This window comes from Poecile atricapillus, chromosome 7 (assembly GCF_030490865.1).
Source record: "Poecile atricapillus isolate bPoeAtr1 chromosome 7, bPoeAtr1.hap1, whole genome shotgun sequence".
Lineage (NCBI taxonomy): Eukaryota > Metazoa > Chordata > Aves > Passeriformes > Paridae > Poecile > Poecile atricapillus.
The window spans coordinates 27,661,854-27,681,805 of NC_081255.1; the positions used below are offsets into that span (position 1 = coordinate 27,661,854).

The 19,952-nt window shown below is 40.3% G+C and overlaps 1 protein-coding gene across 1 annotated transcript in view; it reads left to right on the top strand.

Annotated features, from left to right (window-relative positions):
- Positions 1-19,952, top strand: part of ELAVL4 (ELAV like RNA binding protein 4) — a 60,800-nt gene that overhangs the window by 13,715 nt on the left and 27,133 nt on the right. Inside the window, exon 2 of the mRNA XM_058842653.1 lies at positions 4,512-4,752. Coding sequence (XP_058698636.1) covers positions 4,512-4,752 — 241 coding nt within the window. The remainder of the gene's footprint in view (positions 1-4,511; positions 4,753-19,952) is intronic.

Genomic DNA, 19,952 nt, shown 5'->3' on the forward strand with positions numbered 1-19,952 from the left:
TAGTTTTCCAAATGATTCATTAACTGTGCTTTGTAATGGTAGATGGATGTCACACATTTACTGTAATAAATGAAGATTAGTGTCAGTTACTCCAGCTTGTAATAGTTTATAATTGTAATAGTTGTGTTTATACATACAGGTATTTTTTGCATTATTGTTGGAGCTAATATTTTAGCAGGAATAAGTTGAAATTAATTGCATTAATTGAAAAAAACAATGAAGATGTGACAGAAGTATTTCTGAAACCTTAGTAATGTAGGAATTGCTCTAATGGGTGTTTGTGGCAGATACTCTGTGGGAGTGGTTTATACCAAGCCTTTTGGTAAAGCACTGTTTTGCAAAACACTGGCAAAGCTTATGTTGTCTTCCCCAAAGCATTTATTTGTGAAATCTGTCAAACTAAAATACCTTGTACTTTGCTGATACATTACCATAGTGAGAAAAGTAGTACACCAGGAAATCGTCATTTTTAAAAGCAGCAGTCTGATGAAATGCATGCACAATTTGAAATGTGTAACTTAGAAAATCAGTGTTGAAATTCTATCAGAGATAGTATTTGTCAGTGTTAGAATATTTAGGTTATTGGTGGCTAAATGATCCAAGGTCTATTAGCAATAAATGCAGTTTATTCTTCTTCAAAGATACTATTACTATATATATGGAGTATCATATTGCAGTATTGGGGGTTTGGCAAGTTATTGCCCCCCAAAAAATAAAATGCCTCTTTATACCAGTTGCATGTGAATGTCATCACACATGACATTTGCACTGTAATATTTCAGGACCAGTAGTAACTGCCTAAATTGGGTCAGAAAAGGTCTACCAAAAGATGTTGCTCAGAGCACAGATATTGCTAATTTTACTTGCTTATGGAGGTTTAAGAATACCTTCAGGGATAACAGTATGTTTTGTTTTTAAAAAATGAACATTGAGGTTAAGTCACTCTCGAATTTTCAACATTTGTTTTGCCTGTATCCAGATAAGCACTTCATGAGTTAGGCAGCCTTAGAGCCTTCTTTGATATTTTGGTAGAATTTAATTGCAGCCCAGTACTTTCCTGTATTTAAAAAAGTTATTACCCCTAATTAAAACATAGTAAGTTAACTGTGTGCCCTGGAAACTGGAGTATTGATTTTAAAAATGTTCACATTGTGATACAGGTATTGAATTAAAAATTTAAATCTTAGTGTTGTGGATAGAGAAAAAAAGCATACAGCGACTGTCATGTTGAAATCTATTTGAATAAATAATCTTCCTGTTATGTAATGTGCTGACTGATGTGGAATCAACAGCTACTTAATATTAATAACAGTGCTTGACGATAAACATCCCAGAGCATGCACACTGAACTCTGCCCAGGGTTTGAGGTTCAGGCATGCTGGGGACAGGACCCAATGTCTGGGAAGGAGAGCCAGGGCTTACCTTGTTGTTAGCCCTACCACTGTAAGTCTTTACTCATGGCAGGAGTCAGTATGCACACCTAAAGCATGAGTTAGTCCTTTGTACCTGTGAGAACTTCGAAGGCAAGCTCTGCTACAGAACTGCTTTTGCACAGAAATCACTCTGTAAATGGAGACTTAAAATCATGCAGTTAAAAAAAAAACCTGAAATCCTTTATCAGAAATGCCTTTAATAATTCTTCAACATTTCTCTTTATCCATTATCTCTTTTTTAATATGTATATAGCAAATGGATTTTCAGTAACCTATGACTTGGCAATAATTTGAAGGGCAGATAAGTGCCTTGGTTTTCCTTTCTACTATTAAAAAATCAAGACAACCTAATTGGAGTTGAGAGTAACTAGGAAGAAAACCTGGCACCTGGTGCAAAATTAGTTTATGCCAAGATACTTTGAAGTATATGAGGAAATGTACTTGTTCGGGAACAGATTTTTACCGAGCAGCTTACTCTTAATGTTCCGACTGTTTTAAATGTCTTGGATTGAATTCTGTTCCTTTGCTTGGTGGGGAAGGTATGGATGCTGCAAATTTAAGTAAAAAGCATTTGCAAAATGCCTAAGTAGGACACCAACCAGTTTGGAATTTTGTTTTCTTTCACAGATTTTAAAAGATCCAGGGTTATTGTCTACTGCGGGGAACTATAGATAGCTTTTGAGTCTGTTGCTAAGAATAGATGATGTACCTTCCTCGGTGTGTTGTGCAGAAGTCCTGCTTCTGCTGAAACTGAAACCGGTGGTCTGGTATTCCTGCCAGCTCCAGAGGGGCAGGATCAGTCCCTAAAACTGCAGCTTATCTTGTGGGGTTTTATGTTGGGAAGAATATGGTCCAGCGATGTAAAGGCACATGGGAAGCTGCCATTAACCGTGTCAGCTGCTTCACTCATCCTCTGACTGCGCGGTAGCGTCGGAACTGGGATTTTTTTCCCCCAGTTTGAACCGAGTGGATGCGGATGCAGCCCGTAGGAGCAGGCTGTGCTGAGCTGGAGCGCGGCCGCCGTGGGGTGCGAACCCCGGCCCCGCAGCAGCTGCTGGTGGAGCTCAGAGCCCGCGTCTGCCGTGGGGTCGCGGAGGTGCGGAGATCAAAGGATGATCTTCCAGCTGGAATCCCGAGCTAAACAGATTTAGCAGCATCTGAAGCGTTTAAGTAGTACGTGTGAGTAAATACATGGATGGAACGAAGGAAGTATGGCCGATGCCGGGTAGAAGGGGGAATCTCGAAGGAAGAGTGTGTGGGGCTGGCACAGCTTGGCCAAGGATGCCAGAAGTACTTGGTGCCACGTGGCTGGTAAAATTGGCAGGGGGATTCTGGTTTGGATATGCCCATGTCTTTCAAGAAGTGACTATTTTTGTGCAGTTTATTTTCAAAATGATTCTGCTGTGTGGTTTTAAGGCATTTCTGTTAAGCACAATGTGGCAAGGCTTCTTTTTATTTAAAAGCTGTTAAACCAAGTAGCTATTCCTGGGCTTGATAATAAAAATAATGGTAATTCAAAACTTATTTCCATTGATAAAAAAGAGGGTTATATCCTAAATGAGGCATTAAACTAACACTGAAGCATTTCAATTAAAAAAAAAGACATGACCAGAATATAACCTATTTAGACTCTGAGCCACCCTCTTGCAGTTAATTTTAGAATAGACACCCTTTTTTGGGGTGTGTGTATGTGTCCCTATCCTCCTGAATTACAGGCCTAATTTGTCACAATATGTACCTCCCTGGATTTAAAAAAGAAAGCAAATTAAGTCTTTAGTAATTATAATAATTACAGGATCGGAAGAATACCAGGTTCAGAGTGTGTGATGCCTTAGCCCTCTGTTCTCCCATGTTTGTCACTGTCCCTGGGCAGTGGAATCTCCTGCCTGGGGCAGCAGTTTGCATCAGTGACCCTCTGGTGGAGGGAGGCTGAGCCCATCCAAGGGATGATCTTCGATTCCAGTGAAGCTGCACATCACAAATTTCACAGCAGACAGCAAAAGCCACCATTTACACGGCTTTAATTTATCCAGATTTGAGACTAAGATGATGCCCTTCCTTTGGCATTACTGGTGACAGTGAAGATGGGGCTAGAAGCCATGGTAGAGTCAAATTATACAGAAAAAGCTTGAAGTACCCAGGTTTTTCTGCTTCCGTTGCCTGTGTGTGCAGTTTTGGGATGAAAACTTGTGTTCTGCAGATAAACATGCAGGCAGCTTTGCTCACGTGATGGGTGGCACTGGTGACAATGGGGCTACTGTCCTGCAACACACTTTGCTAAGCTGGATTGTTATTTGTTGTTTTTTGGAAAGGTCTATTTGAGTCTCCTCTGTGAAAACTGGAGTTTTGTGTTTCAAGATAGATGTGCTTGTTATACTTCCAGCCTTCACCTGTGCCTGATAAGCCTTTCTTTGATTAAACCCTTTTTGATTCTAGTAAATATCTGAAGACCTTTGTATCTGTGAAGATTGCAAATCCAGGGCTTTATTATTTAAAGAGGTGTCAGTTCATTAGTGAAAAATATAGGTGGAGAATATAGGTCATCACTGGAACCAGTAAATGGTATGTCTTGGGACACCGAGTTTATTAATTGAAGGCAAGCTGAGTGACGACACTGTGCAGATTGACTGTGCCTGGTTAATGTTGTTGTCATTGCACTCTGTGATACAGTTATTAAATAGGTAAAATATTTTACCTTTTCATATAGAGCCATACACTTACTTCATCTGATTTAATGGAACTATAATTTTAATTATGATTATTACCTTAAATTATAATTAAATTTATGTGGTTTAAATTTACATTTGTGAAAATGGCTGCGTGATGAAAGCAGAAATCAGCTTCGCATTAACAAAAAAAGGTTTTTTAACTGCATCTTAGTATATGCTCACAGCCAAAGACTAGCATGACCTACTTTGCAACAATAACAGAGGAATCAAGCCGGGCTTTTTTGTTGAAGTATCTAAATTGGCCATGAATGCTACCTACTCATTCGTTTGTGAGTATCTTTAAAAATAGCTATTGTATCTATGAAACTTAAGGGTGGTTTTTTTCCCCCTTTCTCTTATTTTGCTGCAGATAATTAGCACCATGGAGCCTCAGGTGTCGAATGGCCCTACTTCCAATACAACCAATGGACCCTCCAGCAACAGTAGAAACTGCCCTTCCCCCATGCAGACAGGGGCTGCTACAGATGACAGCAAAACCAACCTCATAGTCAACTATTTACCCCAGAACATGACCCAAGAGGAGTTCAGGAGTCTCTTTGGGAGCATTGGTGAAATCGAATCCTGCAAGCTCGTGAGAGACAAAATCACAGGTAAGCGCTTCGTGTTGCGGACTTTGCCTGCGTTAGGGTCAGCTTATATCTGGGGTCAGCAGAACCTTGGTGCTTGTACTGCAAGTGCTCACACAGGGAACACTGCAGCAGATGCAGTGCTAAACTTCAGGGGCAAGCCTTTTGTTTTCAGTGCTGCACACTGGATCTAGAACTGCTGAGAAGCCCCTTGTCTGTCTCTCATCCTCTGCACATCTGAGGGAGAAGTCTGAACATTGCCAGTCTGGATGTGTGTTACACACTGTGCAGCTTCTCGCAGGAGAGCTTAGCCAGTGGCCTTTGCTTTCCTGTTCATTCTCATTTTATTGAACATGGACTTGTCTGAATGGCTTGGGCCAGCTGACAGTTCCTAATTCTGACTCTGACATTTGAGCTTTACCAGACCCTCATTAGATTTCTGCCTGTTTAAGAACACTGTAAGGTGAGGTGGGGCTGCATGTCCATCACAGCTTATTGACCGTGGTGCTCTGAATCAGAGAAGGAATAAAAGCCTCCCATGGCAGATGCTGCCTCAACAAGAAGTGTCTGCACTGTCACTAGAGGAGGTGTGGATGGGTGCAGATGCACCTGGCCTAATCCACATCCTTGCTGCCGCAGCCAGGAATTCACTGGTGCACAAGATGGGATGAACAATCAGCTTTTATAGCTTGCTTTATAGGTTAGTTTTATAGGTTGTGTGTCTACTCACACCGTAGGTGGGAGCAGCTGAAATTTCACTGCTGTTCAGTGCATCACCAGGGCTGTTATGTTTAGCACAGAGAGCAGCAGCCTTGGGAGGGAAAGGGTTCCAGAAAAGGCGTCAGCTCCCCTCAGAGGCTCTCCTGGCAACTTGGGTGTGTGCTCTGTGGGAGGAGGCACCATGGGAGGATGAGGAATTAAAATGCAAACCTTCGTACCTGTTTCTGTAGCATCCTGGCAGCCATTGTATTGGCAGCATTAGGATGATCTGCTTAGTGCTTTTCAACATGCAATGCTTCTTTTTTATTTACTTCCTGACACACAGCAATGCTCTGGTTGAACACGAGGCACATAACAAATGGCAGTAGCTGCAGGGCAGCTTGAGTCCTCACAAGTGTAGTCCAGCAGAGCTTTCTTTAGCACGTTGACCATGATGTATCTATTGCAATAAATCTGATTTGGCCGCAGCTTCGGGTGTTCTAAAAAGATGGAAAAATGGAATCGACTTTTTATTTATTTTATTTTTTTTTACAGACCTTTGTTTTTCTTCTATTCTGAAAATGATCTGAAAAATTTAACTGCAGGTTAGTTCAGCTATTTCAGGCAGAAATGAAACCTTCATCTGCAGGAGTCTAGGGTGCCTAGCTTGAATTCTGATCTTAGGTTTCATGAGCTTTTACTTCTTATACTATCTCTCAAATTCATAATGTTCTTACAATATATTTTCAAGACTTTAGATACTTGATGTTGTTTTCATAGGGAATGGGTTGTCTTTGGACAGAGAGCCATTACTTCATCAGCTAGGAACAGTATTCTTTTTGTTTCATTCCATCTCCAGGCTTTGTATTTCTGTTTGAAGATGTGAGAAATTTGCTATATGATCTTCTGACATATTCTCGGGTAGTTTTTTTGCCTATGCTTTTTCTTTCCATACGAAGTGCATAAATCTTTGATCACTAAAATACTTTAAAGGAACCATTCCTTAAAAAAAACTTACACAGATGCCCTGAGGACGTCACCCCTACATGTTGTTTTAAGTGGTGATACAAGTACAAAAAAGCCAGATTTAAAAAAAAAAAAGGTTCTCCAAATTATCTGTGCTGGTTTTGAAAACGGAATTTCATCTGCCAAGGTTTTCAGGCCTGTTATCAAGGCATTGTGCATTACTGAATTTGAGGATGCATGCTCATTCCTCACATTGAATTCAGAGTTAGTAAAGCAAATGCAGCCCTTTGCCAGAAGCAGTTCATGTTTTTAAGGTTCTTAGAACATGGAGAGTAACAAAATGGAAATGCACTGAGGTCATAGCCAGCTCATCTTTCTGGATCATCATCGTGTAAGCATGTTCTTCATTAGGCCCCTGGATTGGTTTTTTTGGGAGGGGAGGGGTGAAGGTATGCCAATAGGCTGCTAGAGGAGTGACTGGCTTTTCAGGGGTTCTTTGCTTTCTCCTTATTAAAAACCAATAGAAGTATTTTTTCTGACAGTGAAAGCTCTATGGCAAAAAACCCCAGTGAAATTCTTAAGCTATTGCTGAAGCAGTGAAGATGTGAAACAGTTTAGATTTTGTCTGCCTTTGGATTTTTCATTGTTTGTTGAAAATTTTGTGGCTTTAATAAATCTAAGCTAAGCATGCTCTGTTTCGTTATGCCTTCAAACAAATGTACTGTTTTTTCTATTAGAAGTCTGGTTTGTCTTCATATATTGTAAGTTTGCTTCCTTCTTGCTGGGCTGAATTATCAGGCAAATCAAACAAAATTCAGAATAAAAAGCTGTAGAGAGAGCTTGCTTCAAGAAAAATAGAAAAGGTCATAAACCAAATAATGATTAAACAGTTATCCTGGCAACACCGTAGTAGAAAACCTCAAATGTATTTCTGAAGCTAGGCAGCATTGAATTGGCTCATGTAAAAGATTCTATTTCCCCTGTCAAGGAGATGCAAAGGTTTTTTTGGGTTTTTTTTGGAATAATGTTGAGTCTTCTGAAATGTTTTTTTTCAAGGAGGCAAAAGGTGTTATAGAAAGTCTGTTAAAACATACTGGATCTCTCTAATGAAACTCATGACCTGAACTCTTTTATTAATTTTAAATTTGGTTAAACAATGTATGACAGGAATAGTCATCTGCTCCAAATCTTTTTGCAGTCTTAGAACAGTAGTAGGAGTTTTTAATAAAATTGGTTTGTGAAGTTGCCCCCTCGCTTTGGAAAGGCACATGTTAAAACAAGCATATTCCTTTACTAAAGAACTATGCTAATTTGGTAGTACACCACACTGAGTTGAATAGGAATGACAGCTTCTAAGACAGCCTTTAATTTGGTATTCAAAACCCAAAATCGTAAACTTGGGTTTTGTTTGGTAGCTTCTCAGAACAGGCAGGATATACAGTAGCATTTTTTAAAGATGCTAATGACTTGAGAGAGGAGATGGAAGTCAGGCATACATTTTAATTATGGGGGAGGGGTTGCAATAGCAAAAATGGTTTGGGTTTTTTTTTTTTCACTGCAGAGATTTTAAGGGAATGAGACAAGGAAAAACAGACTGAAGATAGTTGCCTTCATTTGGCAGGGGTGTTTAATAAAAGCAGAACTTGTGGTTGTAAAGTGTGCTTATTAAATTCTTCATTTACACTACCTAATTAATTCTAGCATTTTAAATTAACAGTGAAACTGGTCCCTGCTGTACCGTTTCATAGCTACAGCATATTTCGTCCAACAACCCAGTTGTTCAGGTTTAATCAGCTGCGCTCAAAAAATGAGAAGGAACTTGGGTTAAAAAAAAAACAGCTAAGTGGCATAAACATTTTAGAGCAGCATTAGATGAGAGAAGGTGACTTCAGGGAGGAAACCTTTGGCTTCAGATGGATGTGAGTGAGGCTCAGCACTAACCAGAGATGCTAAGCTAGAGAGTGTTGCAGATGCTCTTTATTTTTTATTTTGTCTGAAGAAAACCAGTTGCAAATATCTTCATTGCCAGAGGGAGAGGGCTTGAATTCATGAGAATTCTCAGAGAAGAAATGCTGAACTTGTTTTGTCCTGTGTTTGCAAACAAAAGATCCAGTCAGTGTAGTGTCCGTCAGACACTGTAAGTGCTTCTGGCCCACTGAGTTGTCCTTGTTGACGTGATTTGTGTGTGGGAGAAGGGGATGTTTGTTATTAATTTTTTAATTCATTTGGTAGCTTTGAAGATTCCTTTTTTGTTTCTCTGTAACTTACCCAGGAGCTTACACCTTTGAATCTTCAGATGATTGGTATCCAAAAACCTTTGGCTTGCAAATCTTTCTCATCTTCAAATGATCCAGGAACATTGTAAAGCAGAATATTTATTGATACAGGAGTTCTGTGCATCCCTTAAGTTATGGCAGGGTTTGCCTAATTCTGTGTGGTACAATTTGATGTTCTTTGTATGTATAATCAGGAACTTAGTTGTTCCTCTGCCCAGAATGTAACTCTCTTGGTTTTGGGTTGTTTTTTTAATTGTTCCTTTTTGAATTTACAATTCCTTTAAGATTATGTACAAAGACCAAAGTCTTTCACTTTCGTTTCAGTATTTTATATTTATGAACTGCAGTTTGGAAATTATCACAACATTGTAAATATAGTTTAAATATCAATGAATAAAAAGGAGAGAAAGAAATACTGACTGCTTTACCTATAGTCTTCTCTAGAAGTTATGGATTGTTCACTCCTTGGATGTTTCAGCATAGAATCCAAGAACCAAAACCTAGTAAAAATGTCAGAATCAGAAATCATGCAGCATTATGAGAGTACAGGAGGGTATTTTTCACATGAGAAATGTGTGGTGCTCATTCATTTGTGGAAACCAGTAAATTGTTAACCTGGGAAGGCTGTTCTGCTTCTTCAACCCACAAGTTTGTCCACACTGAGTTAAGTTGATATCATGTTCCCTCTAGAAAAAAAAATTTCCAACTTTTTTGTAAAATGAGAAACCCGTACTGAAAAGGTGCTGCTGTAAAAAGCAAAGACCTAGATTTTATTTAACCAAGTCTGTTCAGCAAGTGATGGGGAACTAGTGTGTTTCTATCTAGACCATGCTGTTCAGAGCTGCGTGTTTGCAGTTTGCTGAAATTTGGAGCTTAATTAAGTAGCCTTAATTTCAGCATCTGGATTTGGTGACTGCTTTGAAAGCAAGGGATGAAGAAGGTCTGTATCCTCAGGAGCAGAAGCCATTAATTGCACACTGGTGCTGCCCAGGGAGGCAGGAGAGAGGACAGGCAGGAATGGACATGTTCTCCAGGAGGGAAGCAATGGCAGATGTGCAGTAGGAGGAAAACACCCCCTAAGCTTTCCCTGGTAAGCAGACATTGCCGAGTATCGGCCCAGTGTTTGCAGCAGGCAGCAGCTAAGTTTTATGTATTTTAATTGGAGGTTTTGAGGCATGATAAGAGTAGATAACCAGGAGGTCCCAGTGGGTCCATCTGGGTTGGAGTCAAAGGAGGACTCTAGGATCTCATCATAATGTAAAGACACAAGGGGAAAATGGGACTAATGGCTAAATTTAATTATAGGGAACAGGCTTCTGGTAATGCAGTTCATGACAATAGGTAACTATTGCATGGTTATATGTGCAGGTGAAACACGCTGGAAATTGCTGACAGATTAGTAAAATAGTGTTGCTTTTTCAAGGGGAGAAAAGATTTCTTTTTTAAGGGAAATAGTTCACAGCTATTTATGCTTAGAAGCTGCAGATAGAACATGTATTCACTGAAAAATTCACATACAAAGGCTGGAAATGTTTCATCTATCTTTTCTTTAAAAGTTTTTTAAAGTGGTGGCCAAAAGTGTCCTGTGGATAGAAAAAAAAATCCATATGCAGATAAATATAGCTTACAGTGAAACCTAGCATTAGGGTACCTGATCTGAGTGAAAGTCTAATCTGAGCATAAACTACTTCTGCATTTGATGTCCAGTTCATTTGATTGTGCTTTAGAAGTGCCTTCCATTTTGAAATACTATTGGTTCCAGCAGTTTTCCCCACTTAAAATACATTAAACAGATAGGATTATAGAATGCAGGGATTATGTTAGATAAGACTTATAAACTCTTTAGGAAGTATGTAAACACTCATGCCTCATGGCATAAGCCCACCTAATAACAGGGTTTAGGAGAGAAATACCTTGTAGAGGTAGTTTATTCCCTTGTTGACTTGGAAGGGGTTTTTAGTAATTCTCTGTAGAGCAGTGGTAACTAGTCACTGATCTCTGATCATTTATTTGGCACAGATCCTGTTGCCTTGGACTGAGTGTTAGCAGCAATTTCATTGCTCTGGTAGAAGAGAATTAATACAATCCTTCAAAACAGGGCAAAAAAAAAAAAAAGTCTTCATACTGTGGTGTTCACCATAAATTGTATATATATTTCTGGCATTTGGCTTGATTGCTTTTAAAGGCCATACTTAGTAGTGCCCCTCAAATTGACTGTGTAGGGAATCTCTGTAAGAAGCAGTGGAGTTCTTGCATTTGACTTCCTTGAAAGCAAAAGACTTGGTATTTGCTGAAATAGGAAAAATATTTATGCAGTGGAGTACTCAGCTAGAGTTCTTTTGTCTGGAAAAATAATACCAAATTAAGTGAATTGCCTTAGGTTTTTCAGGAAGTGACTGTACATTGGCCTCACTGTATTTATTAGGTAAAGGAGATTTGTGTGGAAGTTACTTCTTTGTGTTGAATACATAGACAAATGCAGTGAGGAAAGAGTGGTTAGAGCAGTGTAAGTGCAGCTGAAAGTCAAGTGCCTAGAGAAGCAGAAGTCTAAGATAATGTAGTTTGGAACTGAAAAGAAAAAATTCTTTTTGCTAGTCAGATGGGATACAGACTATGCTTTATTTTTTCATTTTATGCTGAGAATGAAATATTAAAAGATATGGAAAACCAGACATGTATCAGAGTCTTTTAAATTTGAAATCTAGAATTATTTTTAAAGGACTAAATATATGGCTCTGAATGTTATTAAAGACCTTTGATAAATTGATCTTAATTTCATAGCCTAGTTATTTTTATAGCTTATTTCCTGAAGTATATTCTGTTCTGGAGCAGAGATCAACGTAATTTCCATGTTGCATATCCTATTTTAAGGGCTTGCAGATTCAAGACAATTCCCAAATATTGATTATTTTAATGAACATTTGCATTACGTAACTGAGCTTAGCTCTGGGTGGAGGGGAGACACAAAAATGGTAGCGAGCATCTTAATGCTGGATCTCTAAAATGTTTTTTGTGTGGTTTGATGTCTGTGCTGAACACTGAGGAAAACGGTCAAATTAGCATCCATCATTTTCTTTATCACTTCTCTGCAGTCGCCTGGTGCGGACTCTGTGCCGGCGAACAAAAGAATTTTGATTTCTTGATTATTGGAAAAAAGCAATTGAAATGAGTGTTGGGGCAAATAGGCAGAAAGCAAGCAGGCATGACCCATGTGCTGCAAAAGAGCTTTCTAATTAACTTCACCAGTTTCAATCCTGAGCTGCTTCTGAAGTGTATTAAATGCCTCTAATGCATATTTAGCGTATTCTTCAGTTTTTTGCTGCTTGGTTCGGGTAAATACCATCACCTTCCCATCAAGCCCAGTGTGGAAGGATTACCAGTGTGATTTTCCTCAACAGCACAGGCATGCCTACACCTCTGAAATCCTGACTTCCAGATACAGGGTTACCAGTGAGGCTTTCCAGTGTGTCTGCTGACTTTCTACTCTAAGACTTTTTTTTTCCATCCCTCCTGTCACCCGCATGGAAGATAGCTGTCTCCCAGGGAGCAGCCAGTGAAGTGGCTCTGGTGTAACCCTCTGCTGATGGCACTCCACCCTGCAGTGGACACCCTTCTGGTGTTTTCTCCTTATTGGATCATTCTGCCCTCTCCTCAAGAAGCCCAAACCCTGTGCTTCAGCTGCTTCTCCCTGTAACTCTTTCTTTTCTTTCCTTTTAGCCCAAGGAGAAAGGAGAGGAAAGGAATGTGAGTGCCAGGAAAACTCTGGGAGACTGTCAGCAAGGCACTCCCAGCTGAGGCAGGGGACTTTGGGGCAGCAGCAGACAGCACACCCAGGTACCTGTCAGGGCTCCAAGGCTGACTTTCCCAGCATTTCTCCATTCCCTGCTGCTCAAGGAGTTCTGCCCTTCAGCCACACCTGTGAGCAGCTGTACTGTGGCTGTCACCTCTGCCTGGTTCCCCCGTGCTCTTGCTACACAACTTGTCCAGAAACAGAAGTGACCTGTGTAAAACCAGTTCAAATGCTTTGGAAAGTGATCTGCCTCCTGCTTTCTCTTTTCACAAGGCTTAACTTCACCAACACTGCATTTGGAGTTTGTTCTTGACTTTCATGTGGTGTTCGGTAAACTCGTGACTGGGGTTACTTGACCTGCCTGCGGTAGCTGATTCTCTGAATCGGTGAGCCAGGGAGTCCTTGCCCCTTTTGGCTTGCAGAGCTGATCCATCATCATTTGACTTCCCCCTAGCAAGCCATTTGTTTTCTCTGCAGCCAAAAGAGTTCTGCCAAGCTGATCTTCACCTTGGCTTCTGGGAATGGTCAGCATGAGACCTTCAGACTGGTTTTGGGATCTGCTGCTCCTAGGGGTGTGAGTGTCCTCAGCATTCCTGCCTCTCCTCTGTTTTCTGCTACCTCAGTTTATGTGTTGTCCCCAAACTGATCAAAGTCATCATTCAGGTTCCATCCCCTCAGAGTGTGTCCTTCAGATTTTTGCTTTTGGAGTTATTCTGTGACTTGAGGAAAGACCCATTTACATGATCAAGCCAACCTCTTTTCTATCTGTTTGTCAAGTGATAGGTCATTTGTAGAGGGCAAAGTTCCTTATGGGATATTTACTGCATGAAGGTCTTGCCTGGCCTTAAATATTTTTTTTTCTCCTTTGCTTCCAGAAATCTTCAAAGGTTCAATATCACTGCTTAAAAACTTGGGCCATCATTTTAAATTGACTTACAGTTAAAAGTTCTTAACTGCTAATTTTGCTGTTTACACACAAGGATATATGGAGAGGGTGTTTTCTATATCCTTAACGCTGCTCACCACCTCTTCTTTTCTCCTGCTTGAAGCACAGTTTCTCTTGCTGAACTGGGAGTCCAGCAACCTTTGTGTGCAGCTCACTGGCAGTCCTGTGCTTAGAGTCAGCACAGATAACCATCTCGGGAATCTGGGCTGTTGGAAGTTGATCTGATGCACAGTCTTTGCCAATAAATCTCTGGATTTCATCAGCATTCTCTTCATCTCCTGTGCTTCATTCCTGGAACAGTCATTGATAGGGTACTGCAGCCTTTGACAATTCAAACCATTTGTGATACAGCCTGAGTTTTGTTTGGGCTCTTCTGCATCTCTCCATGTCTATTAAGACTGGTTTTGCTCAGGTACTATATTTCCCATTTCTGTGATACCACAATCTTGTGGTCACTCTCCGCTCTCATTCCTGTGAAATTCTGGTTCTATGAGAAGAGTGCAAGAAATCATCGTGGCCAGTCCATTTCTTTGGCTTTGCTCACTGGTTCTGCTTTGGCTGACTCACTGCTGCACACTGGTCATGTAGCTGCTGTTCTCTGTTGTCCCTGAGCAGGATCCATCACTGACTTTGCAGATGTTGCTGCTTTTCCCTGCTAGGAATTTCAGCGCAAGTTACTGACTTGCAGGTACTGCTGGAGGCAGGATATTGGACCAGACAGACCTCTGCTCTGACACAGTACTTTTCTTATGACTCTCAGTATCTCTTTAATCAGTGGAATATATCAGCTTGAGGGGGAGAAAGACTGAACACTTAGTGCTTTTATTCACAGGAGCCCAAACTGCTTTTTTTTTTTTCCAGTTAGATGGTTTTCAAGGGGTGTTGCAAAAGCAGATGGACAAAAAGCTGCGTCATACTCACCTGCAAGCAAACAAATGGCAGCATTGCCAGTGTGATTAATTGTTGCTGTACTAGAGAGGCTGCTGTTCCTGCAGTACAGCTCTAATCTCCCTGCTGCCCTATTCAGATAATTGTGCGAACACATTTGGAAGCACCTTAAGTTAGGTATCAACAGGCTTCCTTCCTTTTCCTACAGAATTCTAGGACCCAAAAAATGAGGCTGCCTCCTCCTTCCCTGGGAAGCTGTTGGCTGGATGGAGGGGGTGTATTGACTTTCTTGGCTGTGAGGACGGTAGGTAGGGCATGAGAAGATAGGACATGTAACAAGAAGTATTTTCCAGCAGTTCCTTTTTTAGACTTCTCTGTTCTCCTACTTGCTGTATCTGTGTCATTCCTATTTACCAGTGCATATCTTTGCCCAGTTCTGTTTCCTTAAACATTTTCCTGCTCTGGAAGCCACTTTGTCTTAAACAAAAAAAAATAAAAATAAAAAACCCAGCCCCAAACATGAACAGCTTGGGAGCTTGACTGGTAACATATTTTTCCCTTATGGTTTCTGCTGCATTGGAATAGCTGCTCTGCTACCTTCATTTTGGTTTTTGGTAGTATTGTGGTACTCACTTGCTCCAGGTTAAGTATTTTGCCAAACTGGGAACAAAAGGAACAAGCTTCTTTACCACCTACGTGTTTAATATTGTGAAAAGCTTTTTATAAGAGTTGTGTATCACAGAAATTGCACTGTTTTTAGTGGTGGTCAGCCAACAATGGCATCAGTCAGTGGTACATCCAGTGCCATACATGTAGATAATGTCAGAATGGAAGGTGTTAGCTGATACAGATTAAATCTGCTACCTTGACATTTTTGTGCTGGAGAAAATTTACTGAGGAGCATATTCATGCTAATATTCTTCTCAGAAAAATTACCAAGATTAAGTGATAGAACTAAGTAGTATGTGCACACAAAGTCATAATATTTTCTCCTCGAAGTAGTTTTCAGTACTTCTGTTACCTGCAGGTATCTAAAAGGAATATTATAAACATTTGAAACCATCCTGGTTTTGCTTTAAAATGTTTGGAAGTCCTGTCTTAAAGCTGAAACAAATTTTGTGGTGAGTCTCCCTATAGTCTATATATCAACACATAGCAAAATTATTATAGGTAGCATGTTTTGGAATATGATAAAGTAACTTTACCTTTCTCAGCATCTTTCCAGATGCTGTGTAAAGTAATCTACGTAAATCTAACTATTACAGATTAACCTTCTTAGCTGTCAGGTTGCAGCTTTTATTTATGTTTCTGCTGATCAGATTAAAAATGCTGCAGTCACGAGTTGTGTTGTTAATATTAAATTTTGTATTCCGGTCTGTAATAAATTACTTTCTTCTGTGCATTGGAAAAAGTGGTTAGTTGAGCTCAGAGTTTAATTAGCAGGCTGTTGATGAGATGGAACAGGTATTGAGAATCATTCTTCTGAATTACTGGAAAATTTGTTAGTATTGTTGTGGCTTTTGATTTTTTGCTGTTTGACAGAGGGTGAGGTACAAAACCTTAAATGTTGCTGAATTAAATAATTTAATGACAAAATTACCAGGGCTTTTTGAATTTACAGCCAAACAGGTTTTAGATATTGATGCTGCAGTATAATATGTCCTACTTAATATTCTTGTTTTGCAAAATGTACTCTTGTTTTTCTCCAGTTTTATGTTCCTCTGCCATTTCTTTTAGACTGGAAGCATTACTGCCACCACTTCTACGTGAAATGATTCCAAGTTTGATGATGAACTGACGTTTACAGATCTTAGCTGTGTCTTTCCCCATGTCCTGTGCTTGCTTCCTTCTTATTGACAGTGTGTCCTTGGCCTTTTAATAAAAATCTCTAGCCTGTGAACCAAGATCTTTTTTGAGCCAGGCCTCTTTCCACTCTGCTGTTTTCTGACACTTCATGGAAGTAGGAACCTTGGTCTCTGTACAGGCTCTGTCCTTCTGCCTTTCTTCTGCCACTCACTGCCATCATTTTCTAGTGGAGTTTCTCATAAGCTTTGACTCTGAGTGTCTGGCATTGCCCTTTTTCACACAAGTTTGGTACATTTGCACCATAAATCGTGTATGTGGTACCAGTATGGGCTCACAGTGATCTGAACTTACTGTGCCTTTGGTTGAAGCCTGACCAGTGAGTAATCATTCTGTTTCTTTTGGTTTGCCTTAAGCTTTTGGTCCATTGTTCAGAATTAAATTTTTAGTTGCATTCTACTTTCATCTAAATTTCAGAAGTGCCAGCATTTGAGATGATGTGCAGGAAGGAAAATAGATCTGCTGTAATGAAGCATGTGCCTGCCTCTTCTGTGACCTGCTGGCTCAGGCTCTTGGAGTGCCTTTTCTCTTTGGTTCCAGTCTATGATTCTTTCTCTACCCTATTATAATTTCATCTTCTTTTGAGTAACAGTATTAAAAGTAGCACACTTCTAATATTTCATCTCCAGTCATAGTCTTGACACATTTGAAGTATCTCTAGGCTTTTGTATCTCCCTTTGGTCAAATTTCATTAAAGGATACTGTGTTTTAGTGTTTTAGCACTGGACACTTCTAAGCTTGTGTTTCAACTCACTCTTGAGCCTTAGGTCTTACTTTAAAAACGTGGTGACTGCAGAAATTTACCTTCAGTTTGTTGCCTTCCTTTTCCTGTGGTACATACATTTCTTGTTGGAATTGTGTGGCCTTTACCATTCTTTTGTACTGCTTGTCCAGTGATGCTGTGTCCTTTCTCCCAAGTGTGAAATCCCCCGTTTTGGATGAGAACTGTTTCCCACAATGTATTGCATGCTTAATATAATGCAGTGACTTCTTTAATTCCTTTTGCAGACTATTTTTCCCACACTGCTGATAACAATTTTTATGTGTTGCTACATCTTTTAGGGCTTTTTTTTCTGGTTCTATTTGTTTTCACTTTTTCTCACTGAATCTTGTTTTCACTTAGCCTGTTTGTTTCTAATGTCTGCATTCTTGTGTTTAAGTCGTCTCTTCAGCATTGAATTTACTGTTCAGGATAGACAAGTCATGGCTGTTTCTTGTCCATTCATGCCTGTCCCCCGAACACTGGATTTTTATAGTACAGTCCCTGTTCTGTTCTGGGACAAAGCGGGGAGGAGTGCAGCCTTGCTCTTCTCAGAACAGCTGCTAATTCAGAGGCTGTGTGCTCCTTGAAGGAAGGGGGAGGAGAAGATGAAAAGAAGGGAAGCAAGAGATGTCAACTGAGGGAAGCAAAATCCAAATATTTGTTCAGAAATGGAACTCACTTGTCTTGTGTATGTCAGGAGCAGTAGCTTTTCAAAACCTACTTAATCAGTTGCTTGCAGTAGTATGAACACACCCATGCTGAAAATCCAGTTTTGCATTTAAAGAAACTTGATAAAAGCAAGCAAACAAAAAAGAAAAAGGAGGATAATGTATTCTACAGAGCATGAAATGTGTGTGTTGTTTACAAGATATCTCTAGCCCAGCACAACTCTCAATGGGCCAATGATAAGGTTCCAGTCTTAAAGTGGGGGAGCTGCAGTTTTAGCTCCCTGTTTTAGTGGCTGTGTTATTCTGTCCAAGTTCACCCTGGAAATCACGATGCCTTTCAGTTTTCCTTCTCCATAACAGGAATAAAAGTGCTTTCCTCAGTGGTATTTGTGAGGAAACGTGTGTTTTAGAGGTAAAATGCTTCCATGCTCTGGTAATGGGAACCACAGAGGACTCCAGCCAAGTCAGCAGCATCTGTTGCGAGCTGCCACTTAAGCTTTGCATGCAGAGTAGTCCATGTCCTCAAGCACAGCAGTGGCACAGCTGACTTGGTTGAACTCTGTAGTCTTGCAGGATAAAAGCAAAGCCTTGTTTCAGGTGAGATGCAGAACATCTGAAATGATCAGAGCCTTTAGGAGACTGTGAAACATGATTTTGAAGAGCAGGTGTGTCTTTCTTTGCTGGTGTGGTCAAGTATAAAATTGAGTAGTTGCATGGTTTTGGAAGTCCCCTTGAAGTTTCTGTGAGGGTAGGATTTTTGGAAGGATCTGGTGGTGCACTGGCCAGCAGCTGGCTGTCAAAGCGTGCTTCGTTGTGTTCTGAGTTGGATATATGGGGCCGTTCTAAAGTGAAAATAATTTCAGTATCTAATTTTGAAAAATGGCAGTTACTGTCAATTGGTATTTAATTTACACAAGAACTGCTACTGCTTCAGCATCTTTGAAAATCAGGACATTAAATTACACCATCTTGCGTTAAGAGATTTGTCAGAACTACAGAAGAAGACAAAACTCATGTAATCTCCTCTGGCACTGCCTGGCCAAATCAAGCTTTCCTAACTCAAGGTGCTGGATGAATATTTTTTTCTGTTGTGGGGAGCTTGGAGATGGGTTTGGGGAGTTTTGCTTTGATTTTGAGGCCACTGTGTCCAGGTCCTCATGATTCCCTTCCAGTGACATGTGAAGGCCCAGGACTTGCAGTTACCTCACCAGCACTAATAATTTGCTTTAGCTACATTTATAGGATTTGTTTCACGTTTTGGGCAATGCTTCTTTTTATTCCCCTTTTATTTTCCTAGGCTTGTTGTCATGGTATCTGGCACTTCCCATTCAGATATTAAAATTGAGTGAGTGGTGTCTGTATGTCTGGTTCATTTTCCCTCTCTTATCCTCTCCCCGAGGGAGAGTTTTACGTGGGATGTAGCACACTGTTTGCAAGGGCTTCCTTTGGGGGATTTTTTAATCACGTAGCAGCGCCTCTGTTGGGTGAGGCCTGGTGCAAAGGAGCCCCTTCCACTTGGGCTGGAGTTTATTAAATCCTGTGTGCATAGGGCTCCCGTGGGACCTCATTGTGCAACTCATGTCTCCCCTCGAGCTCCCCGAAAAAGGCCTCACTCCTGCATGAATGAGCTTTTATCTGAGTCTCTCTGGCATTAATGCAGCAATAGGAATTTTCTCTGTGCAGACACCTGATGGGGAGGGCCATTGCTATTTAGGTATCAGGGTTCTGATGCCTGAGGAGGAGACTTTGCTTGAGGGATCTTGTGCCATCTGAGGATCTTTGTGTCATTGTGTAGCCTTTGCAGGTGTTCTTGCTATGGAACATAGAGGATTTTTCCCAGAGGTTTGGGGTTAGCTTTACTTTTTTTTTTTTTTTTGTGAAACTATAGGCATGTTTCTTAGGAGGGAATATGTTAAAAGTGTGTTTCACTGTTAGTCTTCAACCTGGCTTTCCTCTCCAGCAGTGTTTTAAGAAGGATCTATTGAACTCAGATAATGGTGATGGCTGTTTTAAACTGAGGACAGGCCATGCTTCTTGCTTGTAGGTGCACTGTAGCCTCACACCCTATCTGGGGCTCTAGATTGGATTGAATTTAAATTCAGATGACCTTTCTAATGTAGAAGTGTGGTCTTTTCAAAAGAACTGAAGATAATCCAAGTGCAGTAATTTGATGGAAGGTTCCTAATCAAAGCTTGTACCCAACCACCTTCCTGCAAAAGACAAAAACCAAGTGATTTATCACTCATGCTTGTCTGATTTTTTGCTTTGAGAAAGATGGTCTATTTTTCCCTAAATTCTTGTAAAAGTGAGAGTTAATAAGGGGAGAATGCTTTCTTGTTGTTCATGGACAACATATTAAACAAAT